Source organism: Anguilla rostrata, chromosome 9 (genome assembly GCF_018555375.3).
Source record: "Anguilla rostrata isolate EN2019 chromosome 9, ASM1855537v3, whole genome shotgun sequence".
Taxonomy (NCBI): Eukaryota; Metazoa; Chordata; class Actinopteri; order Anguilliformes; family Anguillidae; genus Anguilla; species Anguilla rostrata.
Window position 1 is genome coordinate 25185175 of NC_057941.1, and position 24935 is coordinate 25210109.

The window sequence follows — 24935 nt, forward strand, 5'->3', positions numbered from 1 at the left end:
ATATTCACACCTTGTTAGCGCATTCTTTCCAGCACCCAAGGTGTCTTTATACATGACAAACCCCCATCCACAAATCTCAAGTTGTCGCCTAGTGGTTTGAGCAGCAACCCAAATTTAATCCATCTTGTGGTCTTCACAGTCACCCATTCAAGCATTTATTTCTGCAAGAAAGCCGAGACATTTTTTCACTTCCATCAACTAAGTGTCAGTTTATTGACTCCCTTGTTGAAGAGTGGGGTCATATTCCTCTGGCAGAATTCCTGACAGGGATAGACTCTCAATCCGTAATGCCCTAACACCCTATTAAGTGACTTTACATCCTGGTTTCTATTTTTTTTGTTCACTGCCCATCTATCAAACGTATGTATTAGTCACTTTCCTATGTCCCTGTTCTTGCTTATAATATGTCCCCAAACCTCTCCTTACACAAACTGGTTTACCACAACAATCTCTTTCCTTCCTTGAAAATAGATTTTCATTTACCCCTCTCCCACTCCCTGGCCTTATGAACACAGAATGGAAAGTTCTGGACCAGTGACAACAGTATTACATAATAATAATTCACTTGGTTGCCACAGTGATGGTACAAAAAGATGCACCGATCATTGCACAGCAACACCCCCTCATTCTCTCCCACCTTTTTTCACCCTCTTTTCCTCCTCCCAGCCCAGGATTTCCCTTCATTTCCCACCCTGCACCCTCTATATTTTTCCATCTTCTCCTTTCCTGTTTTCTCCCAGCCTCATCGTTCAATCCATCCTCCTTCACTCTTTCTTTGCCCATCTTTCTCGCTCACACTTTCTCCCTCTGTTCCACTCTCAGCAACAATCTAGTCAGCTCTTTATATCCGTCACCATAACAACCACAAATGTTCTGACAGTTTTGCTGGCATTGCATTGAGAGGGACTGAGAGGGAGAGGGAACGAGAGACAGAGAGAGAGAGAAAGCAAGAGGAGGCAAGCTAGCCACCCACATACTTGCAACTGTAATGGTACGTTATGTTCCTCTCTTTTCTGAAACACTTGACTTCTGATCCCTCCTTCCCTTCCACTCTCTCTCACAGTTCCCAGTTAAGTGTGTACTGTAATGGCTGGAAAAAAAGGGGTGTCAACTAGATACTGAATAAGACCACAGCATTAAGTATAATATATGGTAAATTAATCAGATGCAGTTAATGCTGTTATAAAAAATAATAAAATGATTGAAAATGTGCTAAACTGCACTCATATAATTTTTTCTACAGATGCTATTACAACATACTGTATAAGAAGTTCTAAGTTGCTAGAGAAATAAACTCTAAATAAGATTCACTGATTCACTGCTTAGTGACGTCTCAAGCTTTTCTGGTTCTGAACAGACAAGAGGATATATAAAATAAAAATGGTGGTCTGAGACTAGCTCAGTGTTGTGACCTCTCCATCTCAGAAAGACATCAGATTTTACATGTGTAATCAGCTGTCATAAGATCATCTCTTATGTCTGGTCAGGGGCACTCTAAATGATCATTAGGTGTATTGTATATATGTACTTCCTAAAATTAGTATATATGGTTACAAAAAAATATTATGTGTTAATAGTATGTTGCATTAAAAAATGTTATTCTTTAACTACAGAAATATTGCTAAATCTGTGGAAATATTTTCCAAGATTGTAAAACTTATTAGTGGTTTTACACCCTAGATACCCTCTTGATCTTAATGGCAGGTTAGCTGAATTGTAATCTCTTATTCTCAATGGTATGAGATGTGAGAAGCTAGTGTTAGAAGTCTCACGTAAATTAAGACTTTGCCAAGGTTATTCCAAAAACGGTATCCATTTTAGCTCTTAACAAGCACCACCCTATACCAGCTTCACTTGCTGTTTCCACTTAGGTCCAGACTTCCATAGGAACCATTCTCTCTTTGCTGCTGATCGGGGGAAGGAGATACTCTTCGGACAGGAAGTCAAGGGGAAAGTACACCAGTAGCCCCTTGACAGCTTCCAGCTCCTTCCTGGCTTGCTCTGGGTCGGTCTCATATAGATACTTCACAGAGGAAAGCTCCCTCAAGGCACGCAGATTGCGGATGGAGTTGGAAGGCAGACAGCCAAAAACCTGAGGAATGGGTGGTCATGATGGGGTGGGGAGGGGTGGGTGAAGAAAGAGAGGTGTGAGGGAGACATGGAGGGGGAAGGAGAAGGCAAAGGACAATGGAGGAAGAAGTTGGAGAAAGATGAGAAAAGGGTAAGAGACAATTTGGAAGTAGGAGAGAGCAGACAAACAAGTGTCAGGTGTATAGTTCTAACCAGTGCGTTTTTACAACTGGTCGTGTTTTATTTTTCTCCACAGTTCTTACCATGTCATAAATGTTGCCATTTGATTGGGCAGTCTTATTCCACACTGTTCCAAAAAACTCATCACAGATGGGATCCTGAATGTCAATGCTGGAATCCGGTTCTACACCCAAGAGAACTCTGGGGGAAATATAATTCAGTGATTTGAATGTACAAGGGAAATAAGACTGTTTGCATTAAGACAGCTGATTCCAGCTCTGTGTGTCCTCTGTTCTTTTTAGCGGGTCTCTGACAGATTAAGCAAAAATGGAGCAGGCTGTTTCAGTAACAATTACAGAAGTTTAAACCATTCAAACAATACTGAAGTAGTTTTCACACAGAAGACATGTGTTTTGTACAAATTAGCCTAAACACCATATCATTAAAATGTCCCAATTTAGTAAAAAATAAATAAATAAATAAAAAAAAATCAGTAAAACGCTTAGCTTACGTATGAGCAGCACTGATATTGTGAGATGGTTCCCTTGGAAACAGACACATGTACTTGCACAGCTGCCAATACATACTCCAAAACCCTTATAATTTGCAATTACAAAAATAGGACCATATCAACAGTATGATAGTTGGATTGTGCGTACATTCTGATAAAGCACACATCTTCGAGGTTTGACTCCATTTACCCTCTTTGTCACAGACAGATTTAATGTCTGGAGAGCATTATGGTCCTACTTGTGGAAAAGAGGGAGGCATCTGTCAAGGCATCTCTCTTGTACTAGATGAATATTCTCAGTCAATCAGAACACTTGTCAAAATGTCCAATGTCCAAAACCCACAGGAAGAGTGTGGGTATAATTCCTTAGACTTAGTCACTTAACTGTATCAAGGATCATTTGCCCCTACAGTGATGTCACATAACATGGTAAATATGGGAGTTAATAAAAAGAGTGTGAGGGCAATCGGGGCTCCAAAATGGGTCACACGCATATATAGGTTTGTGTGTTTTGAGTGTTCATACATGCGTGCAAATGGCCTTTTTGGTTATGCGTCTGTGTGTGACCCCTGACCTGAAACACTCCATGCGCAGAGCCAGGGTCAGGGGCCCGGCCTGGTACTCCTCTCCGCCCATGCGGGACGGGACCCTTTCCTCGTCCTCCACGAACACCGCCAGCTCACTGTCCCGACTGCCTAGCATGCTACGATCATTGATATTGGCAGAACCTGTCACGGGGGGGGGGTATACAGTGTAACAGGAAATGGAAAGAAGGGAGGGATTAATGAGAGAGATGCATGGAATGCAGGATTGTAGTCAGAGCACAGGAGAGGACAAGGTGAAGATTGGGGTGACAATGGGTAGAAGATTAGGGTTGGGAACAATTTCATTTCAGTTTCAATCAACTCAAGAAATGAACTGCAATTCTATTAATACATTTAAAAAAATCCCACTGAATATTCGCTCTGGATAACAGCGTCTGCCAAAATGCCTGTAATATTATTAGCATTTTTCAATTGATGTTTTCGATGCAAATTCTTGAACTGACTCAACTGAAACCGAATTGACCCGAGAATATAATATAATATAATATAATATAAAGTTTTTAAAATAATCTAAATGGAGTGGAGCTAAACTAGGTCAAATCTGAGATTAGTGGAAGTGATGAGCTGTTCACTGTTCTTTTTTTGTGTGTGGTACCACATTCTTACAGCAGAGACTCACCCTGTCGCCAGTTCTACCACACAGTGAAAAAACCTCCACTAATTACACAGACTTTAAATCACAGAATTCCAGAATCAAAGCAAGGGCCATAAATCCACAGAATTCAAGGTATGGGCGTGTTCACTGTTTGTATGGGAGATCTTCCGTGAAAACTAGGTTGCTGCTGGAAGTAATTCCTGTGAGCCAGTAGGTGGTGCTCTTCCCTCTGACCCAAACAAACCAGAATACCCAGTAGAGCAATGGGGCATTGTGCTTGGGTGAAGCAGTCTTTCTGAGGACACATTAACAACCAAGGTCCTAATTTACCGTGGGGATTTAAGATCCCATAGCACTTACCGTAAAAGATAGGGGGTTCCGCACTGTCCTAGAAATAATCCCGAAAACTGGCTATTAACCTGGCCAACTACTCCCCCCAGTTTAATTGGCTCAATAATTTCCTACTCCACCTAAGATAATGTATAGTGAGCATTTTGGCAAAAAATGGCTGCCGTGCACCAGCCAGGTAGATACTTCACATCGGTGGTAATGTGGTATTCACTGTAATCTTGAAAAAATGCTATATAAATGTAATACAGTATCATTCCATTACTTTACACCGCTAACAATGAAAAAATCAACAGAAAATTCAAGTATATTACATACATTAAAAATATTGCAATTATGGCACAGCTAATGGTTATGTAAAGAATTATGACTATGGTTGTTGCAGTAATGATACCAATAGTGAATGACAGTAATTGCGATTTACTTTGCATGGATGCCTGTAATTATAATTTATACACTACACACATCACATGACTGTAACCGACTGCTATGCAGCATGAAGGCCTATGGACTATATCTGTGATGGCTGACTACATGGATGGCTGTTACTGGGACTGCTGAGCTGTACTGATGACTGTGACCGATTGTCACGCTGCAAGGATGATGGATGATTCTGACACCTCACCTATGATGTAGCAGCGATCGTCGGCGATGAGCGCCTTGCTGTGAACGTAGATGAGCTCGGTGACAGGGGACCGGGAGAGCTCAGAGTGAGTGCGCAGCCCGCAAAATGAGATGTACCGGGTCCACTGGTCTTCCACTGGGATAGAGAGGGACACACTGTCACCGCCTATAGGACACCCACTGACCTACTAACCAAATAAGGAAAGAGTGACAACCTATGGGTGTCGGACACAGGACAATAGCTAGCACAAAAGAGCTGGACAGATCGACAGTAGGTTAGTTAAGACTGAAACATACACAGACAGGAAGTGGATAAACAGACAGACACACAGACAGACAGGCAGACAGAAAAGGGGAAGGTAAACCCAGAAAAATGGAATATACAGAAAATTGAAAAAAAAAAATCATATTTAGTCCCTCCAGGAAATCGCGATCTTGCGATCGCAATAATTAATGCAAATTCAACCCAGCTCCGCAATATTGCGGGGGCTTGCAATTTTGCAAAATTCCCACGATTTCTCTGCATTAAATGTCGTATAAAGAGACGTATATATGCATTAACGCATATAAAAAAATACGTAGCAAAACACGTCTGTAGGGGCTGCGATCATAAAGTACTTATCTGTCACAGGAGTCTTCAATAACCTTGAATGGTGATCCATTTTGTGAATAAATTTGTTCTCTGATGAAACAATATCTTTGTTGGCAGACGGCTCCTTCGGACAATCTCTGTTATCAACACTGCTATCTAGCATAATTAGCAAGCATAGCGTAGCTCGACCTGTGTAACGTTACTTGTTGCTCCGCTGGGAAAGACCGTCCATCACTGCATACAACTTGGTTTACTCCAAAAGTCCATTTGGAAACTTTGTATTAAAATAACTCCTCATTTATAGTTAGCAAGGCTCTTCACCCTCTCATCATCAAAACAAACAGCAAAACAGGAAGTGACAGGGTTTATGGGAAATGTGGTCTTATCATGAGAATTAGGCTAAAATATTTCCAGCTATTTCTGTGATGTGCAGTGTGCTTATTATCATAGGAAATTATTACATATGACTCTTTCTTCATTAGGTAGTAGTTTTTTTTTTAAATCGCAATTTTCCCCCTGGACTTGCAATTTTTGCCAATTCCTGCAAGTTTACCGCAAAAAATCACATAAAACATTGCAAATCGCAATTTTGAGAAAAGCCGCTGCAAAATCAAGCATTTTTGATTGCAACAATCACAAAAAAACTCCGCAAAATCCTGGAGGGACTAGATATTGCAATACATTGCTGTGAAATACATTAGTCATATTTTCCAAAAAAGTGCATGTTTATGATATACAGCAGTACAGCATGTTCAGTGGAGGATGGTCAGGAGGCCGGAAATGGAGCATAGCAGAGGAGACTCACTGTGTTCCTTTAGTCTTGCCAAGATGGAGAAATCCCCTCGACACATGGTCCTGAAACCCACACAGAGACAAACGCACAAGTTCTACTACTGACCCAGAAAAGCCACACTATAAGTCTGTGCATGTGTGTTTGTATTTTCTAGATGTATGCATGTGTGTGTGTGGGTGTGTGTGTGTGAGTTTGTGTGGTGTGTGTGTGTGTGTGTGCATGTGTACGTGTTCGGTCTTACTGTTGGTATGTGCATGCCTCTGTCTACCTATGTGTGCAGGCTTGTATATATGCATATGCCTATGCATTTTTTTTGTTTGCGTACACAAGCACACGCAGGTATGTGTGTGCGACCGTGTGCATGTGTATATGTGTCTTTGCATGTGTGTCTGTGCGTGTGTGTTTGTGAGTGCCTCTAAGTGTGTGTGTGTGCAGGTGCCTCTTTGTGTGCGGGTGCTTCTGCGTGTGTGTAGCCCCCTGACCTGTAGGTGTAATGCAATATGGCCTGAATCGCATTTCCACCGCCTCTGGTGATGTCACCCTCAAACCCCGGCAGCAATGGCACGATCACATACACACGGTACGTCTGCTGCTCACTACGGAAGAGAGTACAGATGAAAGGAGAGAAGGGAGAGAGAGAAAACGAAAGAGAGAGAGGGGAGTTATTTGAGATAAGGAGGGAGTAAAAAGGCAGAGACATCACCGGCACAGTGGGGTACATATTAACCTTCGGTCCAACCTTCCACATATATTTCAGAATAGGTGACAGAATAATATGAGATTGCCACACCTGGATATAAAGCAACTGGCAGCCACAGATAACACATGGCCTATAAAAGAGAATTAGTTTTTACTGTAGATTTCATCTCATTTTCACTCAGTTTCTATTATTACACTCTTATTTTATCTCATCGCATGTGTTAACCACTCTTCATCTTTCACTGCGTCGTACCTTCACTTGTTCCTCAAAATTGTTACTTTATTCTATATGAAGCACTCTGGGTAACAGTTACTTATATGAACTGTGGCACAACAGACAGACAGACAGACCTGTGTGCCCGTAGGATCCTTTTCACGATAGCGTCCCCGATTCCGTTGTGCACGCTCCTACCATCGGCACAGCTGATGAAGAACTGATTCTGCACAGACACAGAGACAGGGTTAATATCTGACTGGTGTCAAACAGCACAAAACGCACTGCACAGATTAATTGCTTTACCAGGTCTGGAATACCAGAGGAACTGTTGTGTATGGGACATGGGGAATAAGGCAGTTCTGTGGGTTCATAGCACACTACCCTGACCCACCCTGGAGTAATTCAGCACTTGACTGGAATAACAGAAGTGTAGAGTAGGCCTCCAGACCACAATTTCCTTATATAAAGTTTACTAGCTAGATCTAAATATGGTATATAACATCAGGAAAAATACACATTTGACCCAATTTTTCAGTGCAATAGTAAATGTTAGTACAGATTGTATTACATTTTATCAAAGACAAATAAGTAATCTTGGGTTGCTTCATTTGTCTTCTTTAGCGCAATTAGAGCCCATTGCATAAAGTCATCAATGAGTACGATTCGTACCAGTCAGAGTAAAATGTGGTGGGATTATGGGTAAAACAGTTTTCGGTGTCTCTCAGTAATACAACAAAGTTTCAGCAATGTGAAATATGATATATTGTTCAACTGCAAGCGCAACAGGAGAAGTGGCTAATTCTTCAGGAAAGTGTGTCCGTTTCAGATTTTTTTCATGGACAACATATCCTGCTGTTGACAGACTGCTAAAAGGTCGCTCATAATCCTTTCCTTCTCTTTCATGATCTCTCTTGACCCTATCAGAATCAGTGACTCCAAAGAGAATGGCCCTGATGGCCCTCTCTATTTTAGAACATGCCCACCAACTGTCTTCTACGTATTAGTCAGACCTCACTAGCCTTCTCTCATCAAATAACCTAGGGATTGATTCACGATGTATTTAGTGCAGCGTGTACACTTTTTGAGTTAGCTATGCACTGAGTAGTCTATTAATGATAGAATGTTCTATTCAAATCACCCACCTTAACTTGAACTGTAAAGAGATGTTTTTTTTCTGTGCTAGCGTTCATTTTCACCGAGGTTAAGGTACGTGAGCTCCTGTACTCAAACAGCCCACAGCGCCACGCTGTTACCAGGGTGAGGGTAACAGCTGGTCGGGTGGAGCTGAAGTAATGTTTCGGGTTCGGGACAGATGGTGTTCGCCCTCACCTCGATGTAGATGTAGTGCTGGCTGTTTTCAATGGTGTGGATGTAGGCATTAAGGATGGAGCTCTCACACGTCCCAGCTGACCAACGGTCCACAGAGCGGAGAATCTGAGAGAGACAGTCAGAGGGAGAGGGAGGAATAGAAGGAGAGAAAGAGAGGTCTCACAAAAGGAGGGGTGGGGGGTGAGCAAGAGAGAAGGGGTGTGTTAGTGTGTGTATACGTGTGTGTGTGTGTGTGCGTGCGTGCGGGTGTGCATGCGTGTGGTTGCATGTGTACAAGCAGGTGTGTGGTGTGTTTGAGCGCTGGTGCATGATTGCGTGTGTCTGTGCATGTGTGTGTATTACGTGTGTGTGTGCAGTATACCTGCACTGATGCCTTCCTGCTCCCTGGTACAGTGAAAGGCAGTGAGTCCGCAGTAGCATGCGATTTTGGCAGCAGGCAGGGGAAGAAGTTGTCCTTGTACTTGTTCTTGAAAACCTATAAAGAGACACAACACAGAATGTAATGCTGGCACCATTTACTCAAAGCCAGTCTCCAGAAACCTTTAAATCCTGTTACCTTGGTGAAGTTCCAGCGCTGTATGAAATGACGGGCCATGTCCCTCGCTGCTTTCCCATGAAGCACTGCGGCCAGGTCACGCCACGGCATGCGGGGCACCTGCGAGCGGTCAATGTTGTCTGAGAGCGAGAAAGAAAATGAAAACATGTACAACAAGTTTAGGGGCCAAAAATGTTTTGGGGCTGCTGATGTATTTTGTTACATCACATAAGTGTATTAAAACAACAATACTGCAATCTACTGTATATTGTTATCATAAAAAGGGCCATAAATATTGTTATATCAAATCCACCTATCCTTACATACCGTTCATATAATTTTACCAAAACTGGTAAATGCTGAAAAACACCTGGTTTCCAACACTAAAGCCAACACGAGAACCTCAGAACAGCAGTTCATTAAGTACATCAATACAAACCCACACCTTCAAAGGGCTGATCCAGGTGGACCCAGTCCTTGTTGATGAAGTTGCTGTAGTCTTTCCCCAGCCACAACAGACAGTTGCCTGTCAAGTCATCTGCGTCCACGAGCTCTGGCTTTGCTGTCGGGGGCCGGCATGCTGACCCATTAGAGCCATCGTCAAGTTTGTCAATGGCCTGCAATGGACAGAGAGGTGGAGGACAAAATCAGAAGATTCATATGATCCAGTATCCACAACCCATCCATACACTAGGACACTGCGATGAGCAAGCATATGGGTGAGTGGCACAATTTAATGACCCACACCTCTGGCCCTGCCTCTGAGTCTTCCATATCAGTCAGCCTGTAGAGGCTGTCGTCCCACCTCCCAAAGGCCAGGTCAATCCCGCCTACAAATGCCACCGATTGGTCGATGGCCACCATCTTCTCGTGGTGTGCCCAGAGGAAGACAACGGAGGAGACGTGGTCAGGATGTCTCATCACCTGGGAGATGAACATCAAGGGAGGAGGAGGTGAAGAACAAAGGGACAGAAGGCACAGATGTGGCAGAGAGAGAGAGAGAGACATAGGGAGAGCACAAGAGAGACAGAGAGAGTGCGTGAGAGACAGAGAGAGCATGAGATACAGAGAAACAGAAGGAGACACCAAATGATCAACACACGGTTTAGCTTAAATAAATCTCCCCCATTTAAGTGACATTCAGCAATACATACATAACATTTAGGCATCAAGCACTTTTATCCAGAGTGATGTCACACCTGATAATAGTTCAGAGTATGCAAAACCTACCTTAACATTTGTTGCCACAGAAGGTATTTAGGACATCGTGATTTGGGCAATGAACTGACATTTTACATGTGCTTACTTTACCTACACCCCTGATCCAGGAAAGCAAACAATATATACAAATCTATAGTTAGGACTTTCTGGATGGCTACTGAATAAACTAAAATGGAAAAAAAAAACATACACAGACCCTCGGGAGACAGTCCATTTGTAAATCCACTGCAAAAAGAAGTGCATTCTGGGACTCGTACCTTGATATTGGGGTGCATGTTCATCAGGGTCCTCTTGCTGTACTCGCTGTTGATGCCCAGCGCCATCTCCACTTCCTTGTACAGAAGAATGCACACTTTCACACCCTCCTCCTGTAGGGGGCGCCAGCAAGACGGGGGCAGGGAGTGGTGGCGGGGTGGGGGGAAAGGGAGGGAAGAGACGTCTTTAACACATCGAGAGGGAAAAGGAAGAGGGAGAAGCACGGGAGAGAGAGAGAAAGGAAGGAAAGGTGGAGAAATGATTTAAAAATCAAAGAGGAGGATGTGAAAAGTAAAAGACTGAAAAGCGAGAGAGATGAGAAAAGGAGGTAGGCAGGCCTAACTGCTTTGCGTTTCAGGATCTGGTCCAGGCGCCAGTACGTGCTCGTGGCCGGCCGTTTCAAGTGCACCTCAGGGCTGAGCCTGGATGAACACAGAGCAGATCATAATACACACACACAGCAGAAAAAAGCAATAGAAGGAAACAAAGAAAGAGATAGACAGACAGACAGACAGACATGGGGAGAAAAAGAGGGAGGAAGGTATGTTATCTGGATCCCACTGTAGTCTGTGAATAGTATACACCCCTTCTAGACTGAAAAAAACACACTTGTTGCCACTCACCACCAGTCTGTGATGAGGATTTCCTCCTTTGCCTGATCCAGAGCCATAGCCAGGTCTTCAAAATAGCCGCTGCCATTCACGTACCTGTCCATCATTACACACGTACGCACAGCTGTCAGTCACAACACTCACACCTGGCGGTCACTGCACATGTACATATACCTGCCAATTATAACACATTCAAATAACTGCCTGCTATTACACTTACACATGCCAATGAGTCATACATATGCGAATACCTGTCAATTATTACACATCAAAACACCCTTGATGATACAGCTGTCAATTAACACACACATCCATATGAATTTGTATTTTAAATCAACTCTTAGCAGTCCCAGACTAACACAGACTAACATGACAGTCAGTGAACACTCATTCTGGTGAAAGCACACCCATGCACATAAACACACATACGCACGCACACACAAGCATACGCACACTATTACAACCCTCATGGCCCCATGCTCATGTCCCCAACTCCTCACCACTTCGTGAGCGTGTCCTCACGGGGCGGGGCGAATCCTTGGAAACGGTGCGTCTGGAAGAAGTCACTCGGCTCAACCAGGCTGCGGATCTCATGACTCCACCACTGAGCCTGTTTGTAGCTGCTGCACTTAATGACCAGAGTCCTGACACACACATACACACACACAAGAATACACATGTATACACAGGTCCATACGCGTTCATATAGAAACACACAGGGAAGTGCATTACATCACTCATAAACTCACTTTAATCTTATGTTATATGTCAGCCTGTCAGCATCATCAGCCAACAACTTTGACAGGTTCAGTGTATCAGTGTGACTGTGCATGTATATACTTATGTATGTCAACAGCTGTACATACAAGGTCGCACGCACAGCACCTCTAGGCATTTCAAGGAGCACCAGGGCTAGGGTCACTCACGTACCCCGAATGTGCACTTTGATTATATTTTGTTTCCTTATTTTGGCACGGGCTGCAGGACATAATGCAGCAGGGCGCTAACTCTTTCCTTGTAGTGCAGGACTAAAAGGGGCAGGCATTTGGGATTAGACGGGGAGAAGAAAGCAATATGGCAGCTGGTTTGAAAAAATGAGAGACAGAGTGGAGGAAGTAGGGTCTGGCATTTTCCAGGCAGTAGTGGGAAAAAATGGCACATGATGGAGGTTGCTCCACAGTGGTGCAGCTATTCAGAGAAGTGCACCTTGCCCTGTCTGGATTTCTTTCTTTAACTTGATAAAGTATTTTGTTTTAGTTGTCCCCTGTCACACGCGCCTTTGTGCTTTGCTCAAGCGCCTTGCCTTTTTTGTTTTTCTTTTTCTTATTTATTTCCCAGACAACAGGGCTCGCTCCTCCATGCAAATTGTGGTGATTGAGAAAGAAAGCCAGTAAGGGGGGAAGGATTTGCCCTATTTAAAACCATTTTCCTTCCTCTTTTAGTTTTTGCACCCTTTTCAGACAGTATGCAATACTGTTATTTTTAGGTAAGCTCTTAGTGGCTAGCCGTAGTTCCCAGTTTGCTAGGCTTGGAATAGCATTAGGGAGATAAGAAGACAGTGAGCCCGTAGAAGTGGCAACCATTGGGAAAGTGCTCATAACAGTATCCACATAAATACTAATCTACTTTATTTTTTCACATATAATTTACCTGTAGCTATCAGTATATACTGTACCTTCATGTGTCAGTAGAGTATATATCCATTTAAGTAAGTACTGATATATATATATATACTGTATGTGAATACATGCAAGCTTCATAAGACACACAAATAGCATTTCTTCTGCACGTTTTGTTATATACCATGTATCAGAATGTGTTGATAAGTATCCACGCTCACCTCGCAAAGTTCTGGATGCAGACGCCGTGCTTGGTGTCAGTGTAGCATCGGCCCACCTGGACTTTGAGCTCGGGGTCAAAGAGGAGGACAAATGAAATGACTCCCGCGTCCCGGTTCATGTAGAGCAGGAAGGAGTCCTTGACCACCAGCCAGCGGCGCGACCAACGGAAGCAGAACTGGTGATGACCAAAGCAGTTGAGGCCCTGGACACGATGACCACCTGACCTCTTCAAGATGAAGCCCTCCCTGGTGCACACATGCACACACACACACACACAATGATGTTACCAGTGGTACCACTGCAGAGGTGCACAGTTACTATGCACACAGGCAGTCTGGCTAACTTACAGGCCTTTGGGTCCAAGATCCCTTATGAAGGAGAGAGGACTAATATCCAGGAACTCCAGCTGAAATCAGAACAAAAGCAACAGATTGCTTATACAACATCCTTATCGCAGAGATAAATCAAATCTTGATGCAACACCACACAGACCATTAATACCACATACCCCGATACTGTTCTATAACACGAGTGACAGACAGCATATACAGTACCACACCCTGGCACTGTTTATACCACATCCTGCTTCTGAATCACAGCTCATACCACATCCTGAAGCTGATCCACAACATGAGCAACAAGCATAACATTATTCTGCATAAAGTTGCTAGACTATCAGTTCCATATCCTGCTTTCATCTATAGTGTTCGGACACTGCGTAGACATACAGTGCCCTCCAAAATAATACTAAAAAGAGAGTCAAACTTGTTATTTTTGTATATACTTAAAGTTGCAGTATGTAAATTGTTTAGATACATTTCCTTCACATTCAAACAGATATCAATAAATTAAAAGACAATCAGCTTTTAATTCATGGTATTTACACACATATACAGTATGTTTTACCATTTTACAGAAACAGGTGGTTTAGTATTGAGTCCCCCCATTTTCAGCAGCAAAAAATTAAGTTACCGGATGACTGACAGGCGTTAACTGTTGCTCTGGCCTTTCCTTTAGCATGGATTGCTCACACATAAAAGATCTGTGAATGAGCAGTCTTGGTTTTAGCCTTTGATTGTGGATTTTTGAGTCAAAGCCATACACCATAATGAAGACCAGACAACTACAGTATGTATGGCTGAAAAATAATTGGTCTATTCTATAAACTGAGAGAATAAAAGAAATCATTAAGAAGGCTAGCACTGAAACAGAGTATATCAAGTCCAACAGTTTGAAAGTCTTGAAAGAAGAAAGAAACCACAGGTGGACTCTGAAATAAACCACATACAGGTCGGCCAAGGAAGACTACTGCAATTGATGACAGACAAATCCATAGAACTGTGAAGAAAAACCCTAAAACAACGATCAGTGACACCAGCCATCCCCAGAGCGCACATCAGAAAATATCACAAGCCACCGTATGCATACTTCGAGAGCAGAATTATAAATAATACACTGCAAGCAAAGTTCTCAGCAGCAGCAAGAATCGAAAAGCTGGATTGGAGCCAGAGGAATTCTGGGACTAAGTTTTATGGACAGCTGAGACCAAAAAAACTTTACCAAAGTGATGTAAAGCCAAAGGTCTGCAGAAAGCAAGAAACAGCCCCTGATTCACAACACCTCCCCCCCTCATCTGTGAAACACAGAGGAGGTATTGTCATGTCCTGGGCATGTATGGCTGCTTCTGGAACAGGCTGACTTGTATTTACTGATGATATAACAAAGGATGGCAGCAGGATGAATTCAGAAGTGTACAGATGGATTTTATCTGACTGTGTACAAAGAAATTATTCCAACCTCATCGGACGGCGCTTCATCCTGCAGTAAGACAATGACCCCAAACACACCGCCGACACAACCAAAGCATTCATCAATTGGAAAAAGCAGAAGGTTTTGGCCCGGCCAAGTCAGTCACCTGATTTAAATCAAACTGAGCATGCATTGCTGAAGAGGAGTCTGAAGACAGAAACCACCCAAAACAAAGATCAACAGAAAGCAGCTCCAGTGAAAGGCCTGGAAAGGCATTTCCAAAGAGGGCTGTACAACCAAATATTACACTTTATTGCTTTGATCTACTTTAAAGTGACAATCTCAAAGATTTCAGTTTCGTTCTCTATGGCGGTGCCAATGGCGAGAAGCGGTAATTGCAGGTGTGTTTTTGGACCTCACTTCCCATAGATCCAACCGGATCCAACCAGTGTCGCCTGTGTGACGTACATACCCCGGCTTTATTCCGAGCATTATAATGTATTACAACGTTAAGGCCAGTTCAGGTCAATGATTCGCAACGAGGCGAAACGGTTTTAGAATGTTGCAGAGAAAATTGCAGCGGTGTGAACTGGCTAGAGCCGTTGCCTGCCCTGAGGTTTTAAAAGACCATCCTTGTCAAATCGCCAAGTGCAGCTTTAGAACGTTTACAATAAGACGTCTTGGAATTTTGCAAGTTGCACCCAGTCTCGTTGCAAATCATTGATCTGAACTGGCCTTTGGTTAGCTACACTGCAACGTTGTAACAAGGTAGCATTGCATTCGAGAGACGGTTTGCGAGTTCGCTACCGGTCGGTAGCGTTAGCTAGCGTTTTTTTCTAATTGTTAGCCGACATTAGATTGTGTTAATTACATTAGCTAGCTAGCTAACGTAACGTTACCTGATATGAGAGATGGATATTGTGCGCAACGTTGTCTAAACTAATGTTGTCTTTCTTGACATGGTCCGGTAGCTAGCGTTAGCTGTGCAAATAGCTATGTCATTTAGTAAAGTTACATTGTCATTAAATGTAATACGAAATCTACATCAACAAATAATATGATCTCTCATGTTACACAAAAACTTTTTAGGGTTCCATAACTCCCCCAACCCCCCTTCCTCTGTTATTGTAACGCATGCAGACACCGGAAAAAACAGTACGCCGCTCACACACAAGTGAGTTGAAGAGCGAGCCTGTTGCGTTAGTTCCGCCTACCCTCTCTGGCAAACCAAGCACTGATGGGTGATGAAAAACACGTCACTAACTGCGCGCCGCTTGTGATTTTTTCCCGGGAATGTCGCCACAGACACCAAGTTTTTTAATCATGAATTCTGATAATAATAATAGTATAAATTAATATAAAAATAGGCTCAATCACCATTGTGTTACCCAATGCAGCGATAGATAGTGACTTAAAAGACATTTATTTAAATGAAAATATTCGAGATTATTACTTTAAAGTCCATCGGTTAACTTAATTTTGCACAGCTGAAAATGGGGCAGTTTCGGTAAAATGGTAAATTATATGCATGTAATTGCCATGAAATAAAAGATGATTGTCTGAACTTTCATCTCGTATTCATGTTTTGATCTTAAATCTAAATGCATATAGAAAAAATAAGAAATTTCACTCTGATGTTAAAGTAACAATCTCGAAGATCTCCGTTTTGTTGTCATTGGCGGCATCTATGGTGATAAGCGGTAATTGCAGGTGTGTTTTTGGACCGCACTTCCAAAAGATCCAAACAGTGTCGCCTGTGTGACGTCAGTCAGTTGGCACCTGGGCCCCACCTCCATAACAATTCGAGGTCACCAGTACAAATGAAAGTGAAAAGGGAATGATGTCTTCTGAGACGGTAACTATAACGCACTTACTATTTACTGAATAAAAAATGGTTGTTATAAAAGTAGCGTTATGTACATACTCATTCATTGTCTAACATTAGGCTAACTTATTCTGATCATTATAATATATTGATGAACTTGATGGTAATGTAAATAACGGTAACGTTAAGGTCAGTTCAGATCAATGATTCGCAACGTGACTAAACAGATTTAGAATGTTGCAGAGAAAATTGCAGCGGTGTGAACCGGTTAGTTGCAGAGCGTCTGAAGCTGTTGCCTGGGGTCTCAAAAGACCCACCATGTCAAATCGCCAAGTGCAGTTTTAGAATGTATACAATCAGATGTCTTGGAATTTTGCAAGTTGCATCCAGTCTCGTTGTGAATCACTGATCTGAACCGGCCTTTAGTTAGCTACATAGCAACGTTCGGTACCAGTCGGCAGCGTTAGCTAGCGTTTTTTCTAATTGTTAGCTGACATTAGATTATGTTAATTACATTAGCTAGCTAGCTAATGTAACATTACCTGATATGAGAGATGGCTACTGTGTGCAATGTTGTCTAAACTAATGTTGCCTTTCATGACATGGTCCGGTAGCTAGCGTTAGCTGTGCAAATAGCTATGTAATTTAGTAACGTTACATTGTCATCAAATGTAATATGAAATCTATATCAACAAACAATATGACCTTTCATGTTACACCCCCCCCCCGTTATTGTAACGCTAGCACAGACACCGGGAAAAAAACAGTACGCCGCTCAGACACAAGTGAGTTGAAGAGCGAGCCTGTTGCGTTAGCTCCGCCTACCCTCTCTGGCGGACCAACCACTGATGGTTGATGGAAAACGCATCACTAACTGTGCGCTGCTTGAGATTTTTCCCGGGAATGTCGCCACAGACACCCAGTTCATAATACTTGGTAATACTGCAAATGCAAGGGCTTTCATCAGTGGGCCATAGGCTCAATCACCACTGTGTTACCTCATTCGGCGATAGATAGTGACTTAACAGACATTATTTAAATGAAAATCTTCGAGATTATTACTTTAACATACCTTTGGAGGGCACTGTATGCTACAGATAGCACAGTTTACGTGTGAAACAGTGTTTAAGGGCATGGGTGTGTGTGTGTGTGTGTGTGTGTGGGAGCAAGCATCTATGTACACGTGTGTCTATGTGTGAGTGTGTGTATATGAATTTGTATGTGCGTGTGTGTCAGCATGTAATTCCACGTGCGTGATTGTGCGTGTGTGCGTGTTTGTATATATGTGTGTGTGTCAAAATAGAAAGTGAACACATGTAATGGAAGTGCACAGCGTGCATACTTTCCCTCACCATGCCATGGTAGTTTTTACAGAAAGTATTCTCCAGCAGACCATTCAGGTACTCCTCCAGGTATTTCTGCATGGGACCGGTAAGAAGAGCAGGTTTACCACAGTCAGCATCAATCATACAGATCAGGGCAGAGATGCATGGGGTCTGCTGGCACTTGTCTTTGCCTTAAAATCAGAAAATAAATCAGGCCCAAGAAACCATGTGAAGTGAGTTAACTGTGTAATCATCTGCTATAACTGATAAATTAAGTGATGACTAACAATGGAAACCAGCAGACCCTATGACTCTCTAGAGCTGACCAGGGCTGAAAATGACACAGGAACTGAAAATACTGCAGACAGACATAGATCAGGGTGTGAACAGTGTGAAAGTGCACTTGTGGTGCTACAGTCAGTGTCAATGTGAGTGCGTGATACCGGCTTGCTGGAAGTCCTCCTGACTCCACTGTGCAGAGAGGGCATCTCCTCCGTCATAGCGGCTAGCTGCTGTCTCTGTGCAGCAAACCTGAGAAAAAAGAGCCAGGACAGCAGGGAGATGACAAGAGGTGGAAGGATGATATGTAGAGTGTGAGAGGAAAAAGAGAGTGAGTGGAGGGGAAGAGCAGAGATGGAAGAGCAGGCAGGATAAAGTCAGAGTTCTTCAGCACATCAGCGACAGCAGCAATTATAACAACCTCATCAGAAGTATTAAGAGCTGATAGGCGTAACATGCTAGCACCAACACAAGAACTGGCCAATGCAAGCATTTTTACTAGACGATCAATGTAGGAATGCTTGCTCAAAAGCAGCAGAAAAAGCACTGATAGACTCAAAATAATGTTGGGCATACAGAAATTGAATTAGCACTTCAAACAGCATCACATGCTTCTTCAATGTAAAGTCTCTGTCTTTTGCATCTGCTGATGTAATCATTTTGTGCAGCTGACCTCCCCATGGGCAGGAAATGGAGCATTATCCTGTGCTTGTACAGGTCACGGTGCAGGTCCTGGAAGTGTTTGTATTTCCTCTTCACCGTCCAGGTGAACTGGCCGTGGGTGAGCCGGATTGTGTACAGAGTGCACGCTCGTACCTGAAAGGCACACAGAGGGAAAGGTAAACACACAGTCATGCAAGTGACAGCACAGGAGCAACAAACTTATTAATGTAATGTTTAACAGAAGGAATACCTGCCCTAAAGCAGGCTGGCTTGCCTGTCCTGATCATTATGAGCATTAAGATATAAATCAGCATCGGTACACTACAAAAACTAAAAGCCATTGTTGCCAATCATTGTTAAAAGCCGGCTGATGTTTATGGTTGGCTTAATTACTTCACCTATGGTGCTCTGTCAGGTTCTGTCAGGTTTTGGCTTCAAATCTGGTTAGAGCCTGTCAAGCTGGTTTGGGTTGGGTCATAAAGACGTCGGGCATAGACGGCTCAAGAAATGAGTGATTTAACAGACAAGTGCACAAGCCCCCATCCTAGCCCCAGTACTGACCTTGGAGCGTGTGGTATATCGCTCAGTGCTCTCCACCCGACAGCTCACTACCGCCCCCTGCAGGAACAGTGGCATTCCCCACTCTTTCGCAGCATGTAAGCGGTGGACCAGCATGAAGGGTCGCTCCTCTGGGGAGGGGGATGGAAACCATAAAATCGGCTCTAAACTGTTCCACATGCTTCAAGATAGAGGCTTTTGCTCCAGATGTTTCCCTACATCCATTACATCACGTTACAGGCATTTAGCAGATGCATTTCTTCAGAGAAACTTATACAACTTTTACATAGCATTTATATTGCATCCATTTATACAGCTGGATATATATTGAAGGTATATTTACAGGTCAAGTACCTTGCTCAAGAGTACAACGACAGACCTGGGAATTGAACCTGCAACCTTTAGGTTGTACTGCCAGCTCCTTACCCATTATACTACACTGTCATCCAGAAAGAGGCACGCCACAACTCCTAGTGCCACCAAAAAGCATAAGCATTCTAGTGAAACAACATCAATGCCAGCTGTGTGTTTTACATTTTAAGCCATTGATTATTAACATGTTCCAACGTGAAGCTAAATAAATATTAACCATAACTCACTTTCAGTACAATTTCTTCAGTACGTTCAGATAATTCCCTCTGCTTTATTGCCCCTTCCTATATATATATCATTCCTCTGTCAAAATGATATACGTTCAATGGATACTGTAAAACGCATCTGGCATTAAGAAAGCAGCTCAAGACTGTTAAAGTACTTCTACTGAAAAAAGGAAGCGTGAGAAAAAAGTGTCCAAAGCTCACCAGTGTTTTTCGTGAGGCCGTCCATCTCATCCTGTGACAAGAGGTAGGCGTCACGAGAAAAGCGGCGCCTCATCAACCCAGGATCGTGGGTTGCCTCCAAAATGTCTTCCTCTACATTCGCCATGGCACTGCGGGGAAAGACTGGACATTACCACGGTAATCCCACGAGTGTCGGCATGCAACTCATTCTTTCAATGTACACGTACTGAATATAACACCACAGACACTCCATGAGGGTCAAAGTGTGACTCATTATTTACTTCCTTCCAGATATGTACTGTATATAAATGCATGTTTAACAAGTGTATATTTGTCCATATTAGGTCTTATTGTGTGCATGCTTGTAATTGTGATATGATTGCATTTGAGAACACTGATGCTGAGTTTATAAAGGTCAGTACATATTAAAAAGTTCTGGGTTTAGTGCAGTTTCATTAAAATTTTTCCACTATGATGGTTTTTTATTGCTTCCTCTATGGTTATTACGCTAATGCGGATGTCAGGGGTAGAGTTATTGTTGCCCTGAAGGGAACCGTTATCATTAGAATGTTGAATGTGAAAGACACACTGTTTTTTCAAGGCTGCGGTTCAGGACCCTTCCCATTGTCGATGTGCATATTTCAGCACCAGATGCCCTGATAGTCCTGCACCCACTAATCACACGCAGAGACCCTCAAACAGGAACACACACACACAGACACTCAAACACACTATCGCACTGAAACAAACACACAAGAGTTGCAGTGACACCTCTTTGTACACCCAGACGGCAGTATGATACCCTCAAACGCGCAAATAACAGAACCTTCAAAGATGAAAGCTGAAACACAATCTTAAAAATATGATTTCAAAAAATATTTATCAAAACGATCATAACCAACTGTAAAACATGGAATCAGTGTTCTTGCGGCATTAAAAACTAAAAAATAAAATTATCTCACTACAAGAAATGCACTTGAAGTCAATTTGGCAAAAACATCTAAATTGCAAACTTATGTAACACTAAGAATTAAAATAAATTAAAATGACACAGAGGTAACTAAAAATATGAGAGATGAGGCGAAAACAGAAAACACAATTTACAGCACATAAAGGCTCTGAAGTCTAAATATAATTCTGGTTGCAGTGTTATTCTATCAAGAGCTGTGCACTGTGCACTGTGCAGTGCAATTAAGCATCAGCTCAACAGAACCGGAGACAATGGAGGCAGGAGGGGGGGCGGGGTGGGGCGGTTTAAAAACAGCACATGCCAGAGTCTGCAGGAGTCGATGGTGCTGGAAAACAAATGTACCAGCCTGTGTGCTACAGATGCAGGAATGTCTAAATAAAAACTAACTAAAAATAATCATGCAATCTAGCACCCCAGCAGCATAAACTGCAGCAAAATAAATAATTACAACCATAAAAACTGCGGTTCACCAGTTAAAAGACTCTGCTGTATGATGAACGCATGAATGAATACACCTTTGCTGTTGAGTAAAGGTGTGTAGGAAGCGCTTGGTTCACTGTTGTCCTGGTAACCAGGTTGCAGATGGAGTATTCTTTTGACTGCACGGATGGCTACGATCTGATCAACGCTAAAGTAACTGCTGCACTGAGAAGCATAATCTGGGGAGTCATAGTAGGCTATGGGAACAACACTGTTACATTTCCAAAAGTCACAACACTGTTTGGTAGTATGCTCGACATAATATGTTCAGTATGTATGTTTGTTTTCGACGTTTTAGGGTTTCTAAAGTTGCAGACACTAACGTCGTGTTCTCGTGTTTGTTTTGGCTTCAAAACCATGTTTCAACTGTAAAAACATGCTACATTGTACCAGTAAAGTTGTGGATTTGGGTGGTTAACAAAGAGACAAGCTGCGAAAACGCTATTCAACATAAACTTACAATACCGCCGTAAAAAGTAATGTTTTGTGCTAGCAAAGTCGCTCACAGTCAAACTAGACTTGTCTGCGGTTGACCACTTTGCTCAGGTCTTGAACATACGCAGTAGCCTACTTTCCTAAACTTAAGAAGTCAATAACTGACAGCGGGAAATCGGGAAAGATCATTTATATCACCGAATACTTCGTATGCCGTATGTATGCCTATAGTCTATGAGGACTTCCAAGCAACTATTGGCAATATGTAAAAAGTAATACGCAAAACGTAAAAGCTCATGTCCGCTGAGAGTTCAGACGGTCGATATTCGGCCTCGAAGAAAGAACGGCTTGTAACAAGTGTTTAACATTCTGATCTCTTCTCTCCATCTCTTATCACTCCACCCCTTTCAATACTCAGAGTAGGCTACAAACTTCCACAGGGACTAGGAGGAGCAGGGTGGTTTACCGAAATAAAGGACATGTTAAGATTATGTTGCCGAAAAAATATAGTCTAGAAATAACCTTAAATAAAAACTCAAGCTTAAGCTTCAATATAATCTAAAGAAATTGAACATTTGTGTTGCTACCTTAAACATTGGTTGCAATTCATTTGCTAAGTTACGTCGTTAGTTAACAGTCTACCCACTTGGAGAGGAAGGAATAAGGAACAAAATAAAAGTAAGAACAGAAAGAAACTATGGTAAATTTACAACGGATTTACTTACTTTGCTGAGTGCACGCAGATACTTTACAAATGAAAACAACCAAGACAAAAGTCCTCTAAGAGAAACTCTAACAAGTTAATTCCATTACAGAGCTCTTTAATACTAGACTACAGCCGTCGTTTCTTTCCCGTTACCCATCCTCCATCCACTTATATTGCCAAAGAAAATCTCTAGCAACTCACATTGGGAATAGTCAGGCTTACCGTATATCTCCGAAAAAACACGCCACAAATCAAACTCACAATGCTGATTTCTATCCTTGATTTAGCTAAATCTTAATGGTATGCTTTAGACAAATTACATCACGTATAAATAATCCGTTGTTGCGCGCATTCAGCACATTCACTCTTGACATTTATCAGGAGGTCGTTTCCTACTTAAATGCAAACTACGCAGCCTTGGCGCCTTTTACACTTTTTCATTCGAAACACGGAGTAGTCATACATCCCGTGGCAACATAACCACTCATGGGTTAACGGTAGAAACACGGAGGAAGAGTGCTCGACGTTACGCATTTAACTAGCCAATCGTCCTTTCGCCCTTTCTTCACTTCTAAGTAGAAATCGAAACGGCCCTTTCAACATTACTATGTATAGCAAATATATTCTCCGTTTCAGTTTACACATCTGAATTTCGCTCTCTCGATTAAACCAGACCGCATGCTTTATTATAGCGTATGCTTACTGCCGCCAGATTCTCCCGGTCTTCATACTTTTGGCATGTGGCCTCTTCCCATAGGCCTTTTCTTCAAATTTGTAGACGCTTGTTCTTGGTTGTAGTTTGCACTGGAAACGGATAAATCGCGGGAGGCAATGGCAGAGGAAAGGAAGGGGGGGAGAATGATGTCACTTGATGTGTTGAAAGCAGTTATCATTAAGAGGATCAATACTCCAAGTGACAAGCATTGAATGCAGGATAAACCCTTCCGACAAGTTACAAGTTTCTCTAGCCATAATGACAAAAGAACCACATGCAGCACCAAAAAAAGACAGTCAGCCTGTCACATTCACTGCAGCATTACGGTTACAATCGCGGAATTTTACACCAGCAGGTGGCAGCACTACCCCAAGACACCGGGTCCAAATCATGTGCTGAAAAAAGGAGAGAAATTAAGACCGCTGATTGATAGGCAACCTGATAGCCTCACTTGTAAATTGTAACTGTCACAATTCAAATTAAGAGGGGGCCAAAATGGAGGGATTCAAGCAAACTCGACCAATAATTTATAACTGGTTAAAACTTCGTAAAATCAAACTAGTCTCACTGTTAGAAAAAAACAAAATGAATGACAATTTATTTACAAAACTGAAGTACAGTTTTGTTTTTGAACTCTTTCTGAATGACAAAATAGTGAAAGCTGAAATATTCAACTTGATGCCTTACAATGACAATTGTTGTCTTATTATCACAACCAATCTAAGCTAGTCCTTTAGCACACTGAAGCTCTACAGCTATTAAGCTGAAGGACAACACCGCGCGTTTAGTTGTCTCTGAGATGTGGAATACCCTAAGGAGTGGAACCCTTTCCTCAACAACAATGCAAAGGGGGATGTTAGCCTTCAGACTTTCAGGCCACTGTCAACTCTGGCATGGGCAGAATGCATTGCAGGGCATCGGGCTCCATCTCTGCACTTTTCAGTCCTTTAATTGGATACGCCACCTGAAAGCTCCCTGAGGTTTCAATTTTGCACAAAAAATCCTTTACTGCAGGGAAAAGTGCTGCATGTTACCCACTTCTCTCTCATTTACAGCTAGTCATGGTCCAGTAAAAACTTAATGATAAACATATTCTATGTCATGATGCAGGTCAGTCATTCATGGCTTCAGATTGCATGACCTCAATGCATACATTCCCTGGTGTTTCAGCACAGCTGTCATTAGACATATTGCCATACGTGTCACAAGTCTAGGAAATGGCTGCCAAGTGAGGCTAGCCCTCTAGAAGCCACCACAGTCTCATTAGCCTTCCAGCTGTGGAATACCAGGAGGTTAGAGCCCCCTGGTGGACACTTTCATATCATCCAAAAAGTTAATGAAGATAATGTAGCCAATTTATCACTACCAGTGTTTATCACTACCATCTCTGTGTGAGGTAAGCTTGCTGCCAAACTAAATACAGGT

The 24935-nt window shown here is 42.5% G+C and overlaps 1 protein-coding gene across 3 annotated transcripts; it reads right to left on the minus strand.

Annotated features, from left to right (window-relative positions):
- Positions 1-180: 180 nt before the first annotated feature.
- pld2 (phospholipase D2) lies at positions 181-23813 on the minus strand. 3 transcript variants are annotated; one of them, XM_064351287.1, is made up of 24 exons: positions 23499-23813; positions 20226-20353; positions 19429-19556; positions 18878-19020; positions 18369-18456; positions 17953-18018; positions 13374-13432; positions 13026-13271; positions 11686-11829; positions 11198-11281; positions 10918-10996; positions 10577-10687; positions 9846-10022; positions 9544-9715; positions 9120-9238; positions 8925-9038; positions 8564-8668; positions 7369-7457; positions 6801-6914; positions 6331-6380; positions 4935-5069; positions 3336-3489; positions 2334-2451; positions 181-2092 (listed from the first exon to the last, which is right to left on the minus strand). In XM_064351287.1, exons 1-24 carry the CDS (start codon positions 23522-23524, stop codon positions 1868-1870), a joined length of 2874 nt encoding a protein of 957 aa, XP_064207357.1. In that variant the 5' UTR covers positions 23525-23813; the 3' UTR covers positions 181-1867. The 3 variants fall into 3 exon arrangements, with proteins under 3 accessions (XP_064207357.1, XP_064207358.1, XP_064207359.1); XM_064351288.1 differs by lacking the exon at positions 23499-23813 and adding an exon at positions 22815-22980; XM_064351289.1 differs by lacking the exon at positions 23499-23813 and adding an exon at positions 22815-22980 and having other exon boundaries at positions 20226-20366.
- Positions 23814-24935: the final 1122 nt, after the last annotated feature.

What these genes read in the sequence shown, in the direction of transcription:
- pld2 (XM_064351287.1), bottom strand. Translation starts at nt 23,524, where the DNA reads ATGAAGACCGGGAGAATCTGGCGGCA. An exon ending in ACCGGGAGAATCTGGCGGCA is followed by an intron (nt 20,354 to 23,498) that starts GTAAGCATACGC and finishes CTTTCCCCGCAG; the next exon opens with TGCCATGGCGAATGTAGAGG. An exon ending in AGATCCTGAAACGCAAAGCA is followed by an intron (nt 10,688 to 10,917) that starts GTTAGGCCTGCC and finishes CGCCCCCTACAG; the next exon opens with GAGGAGGGTGTGAAAGTGTG.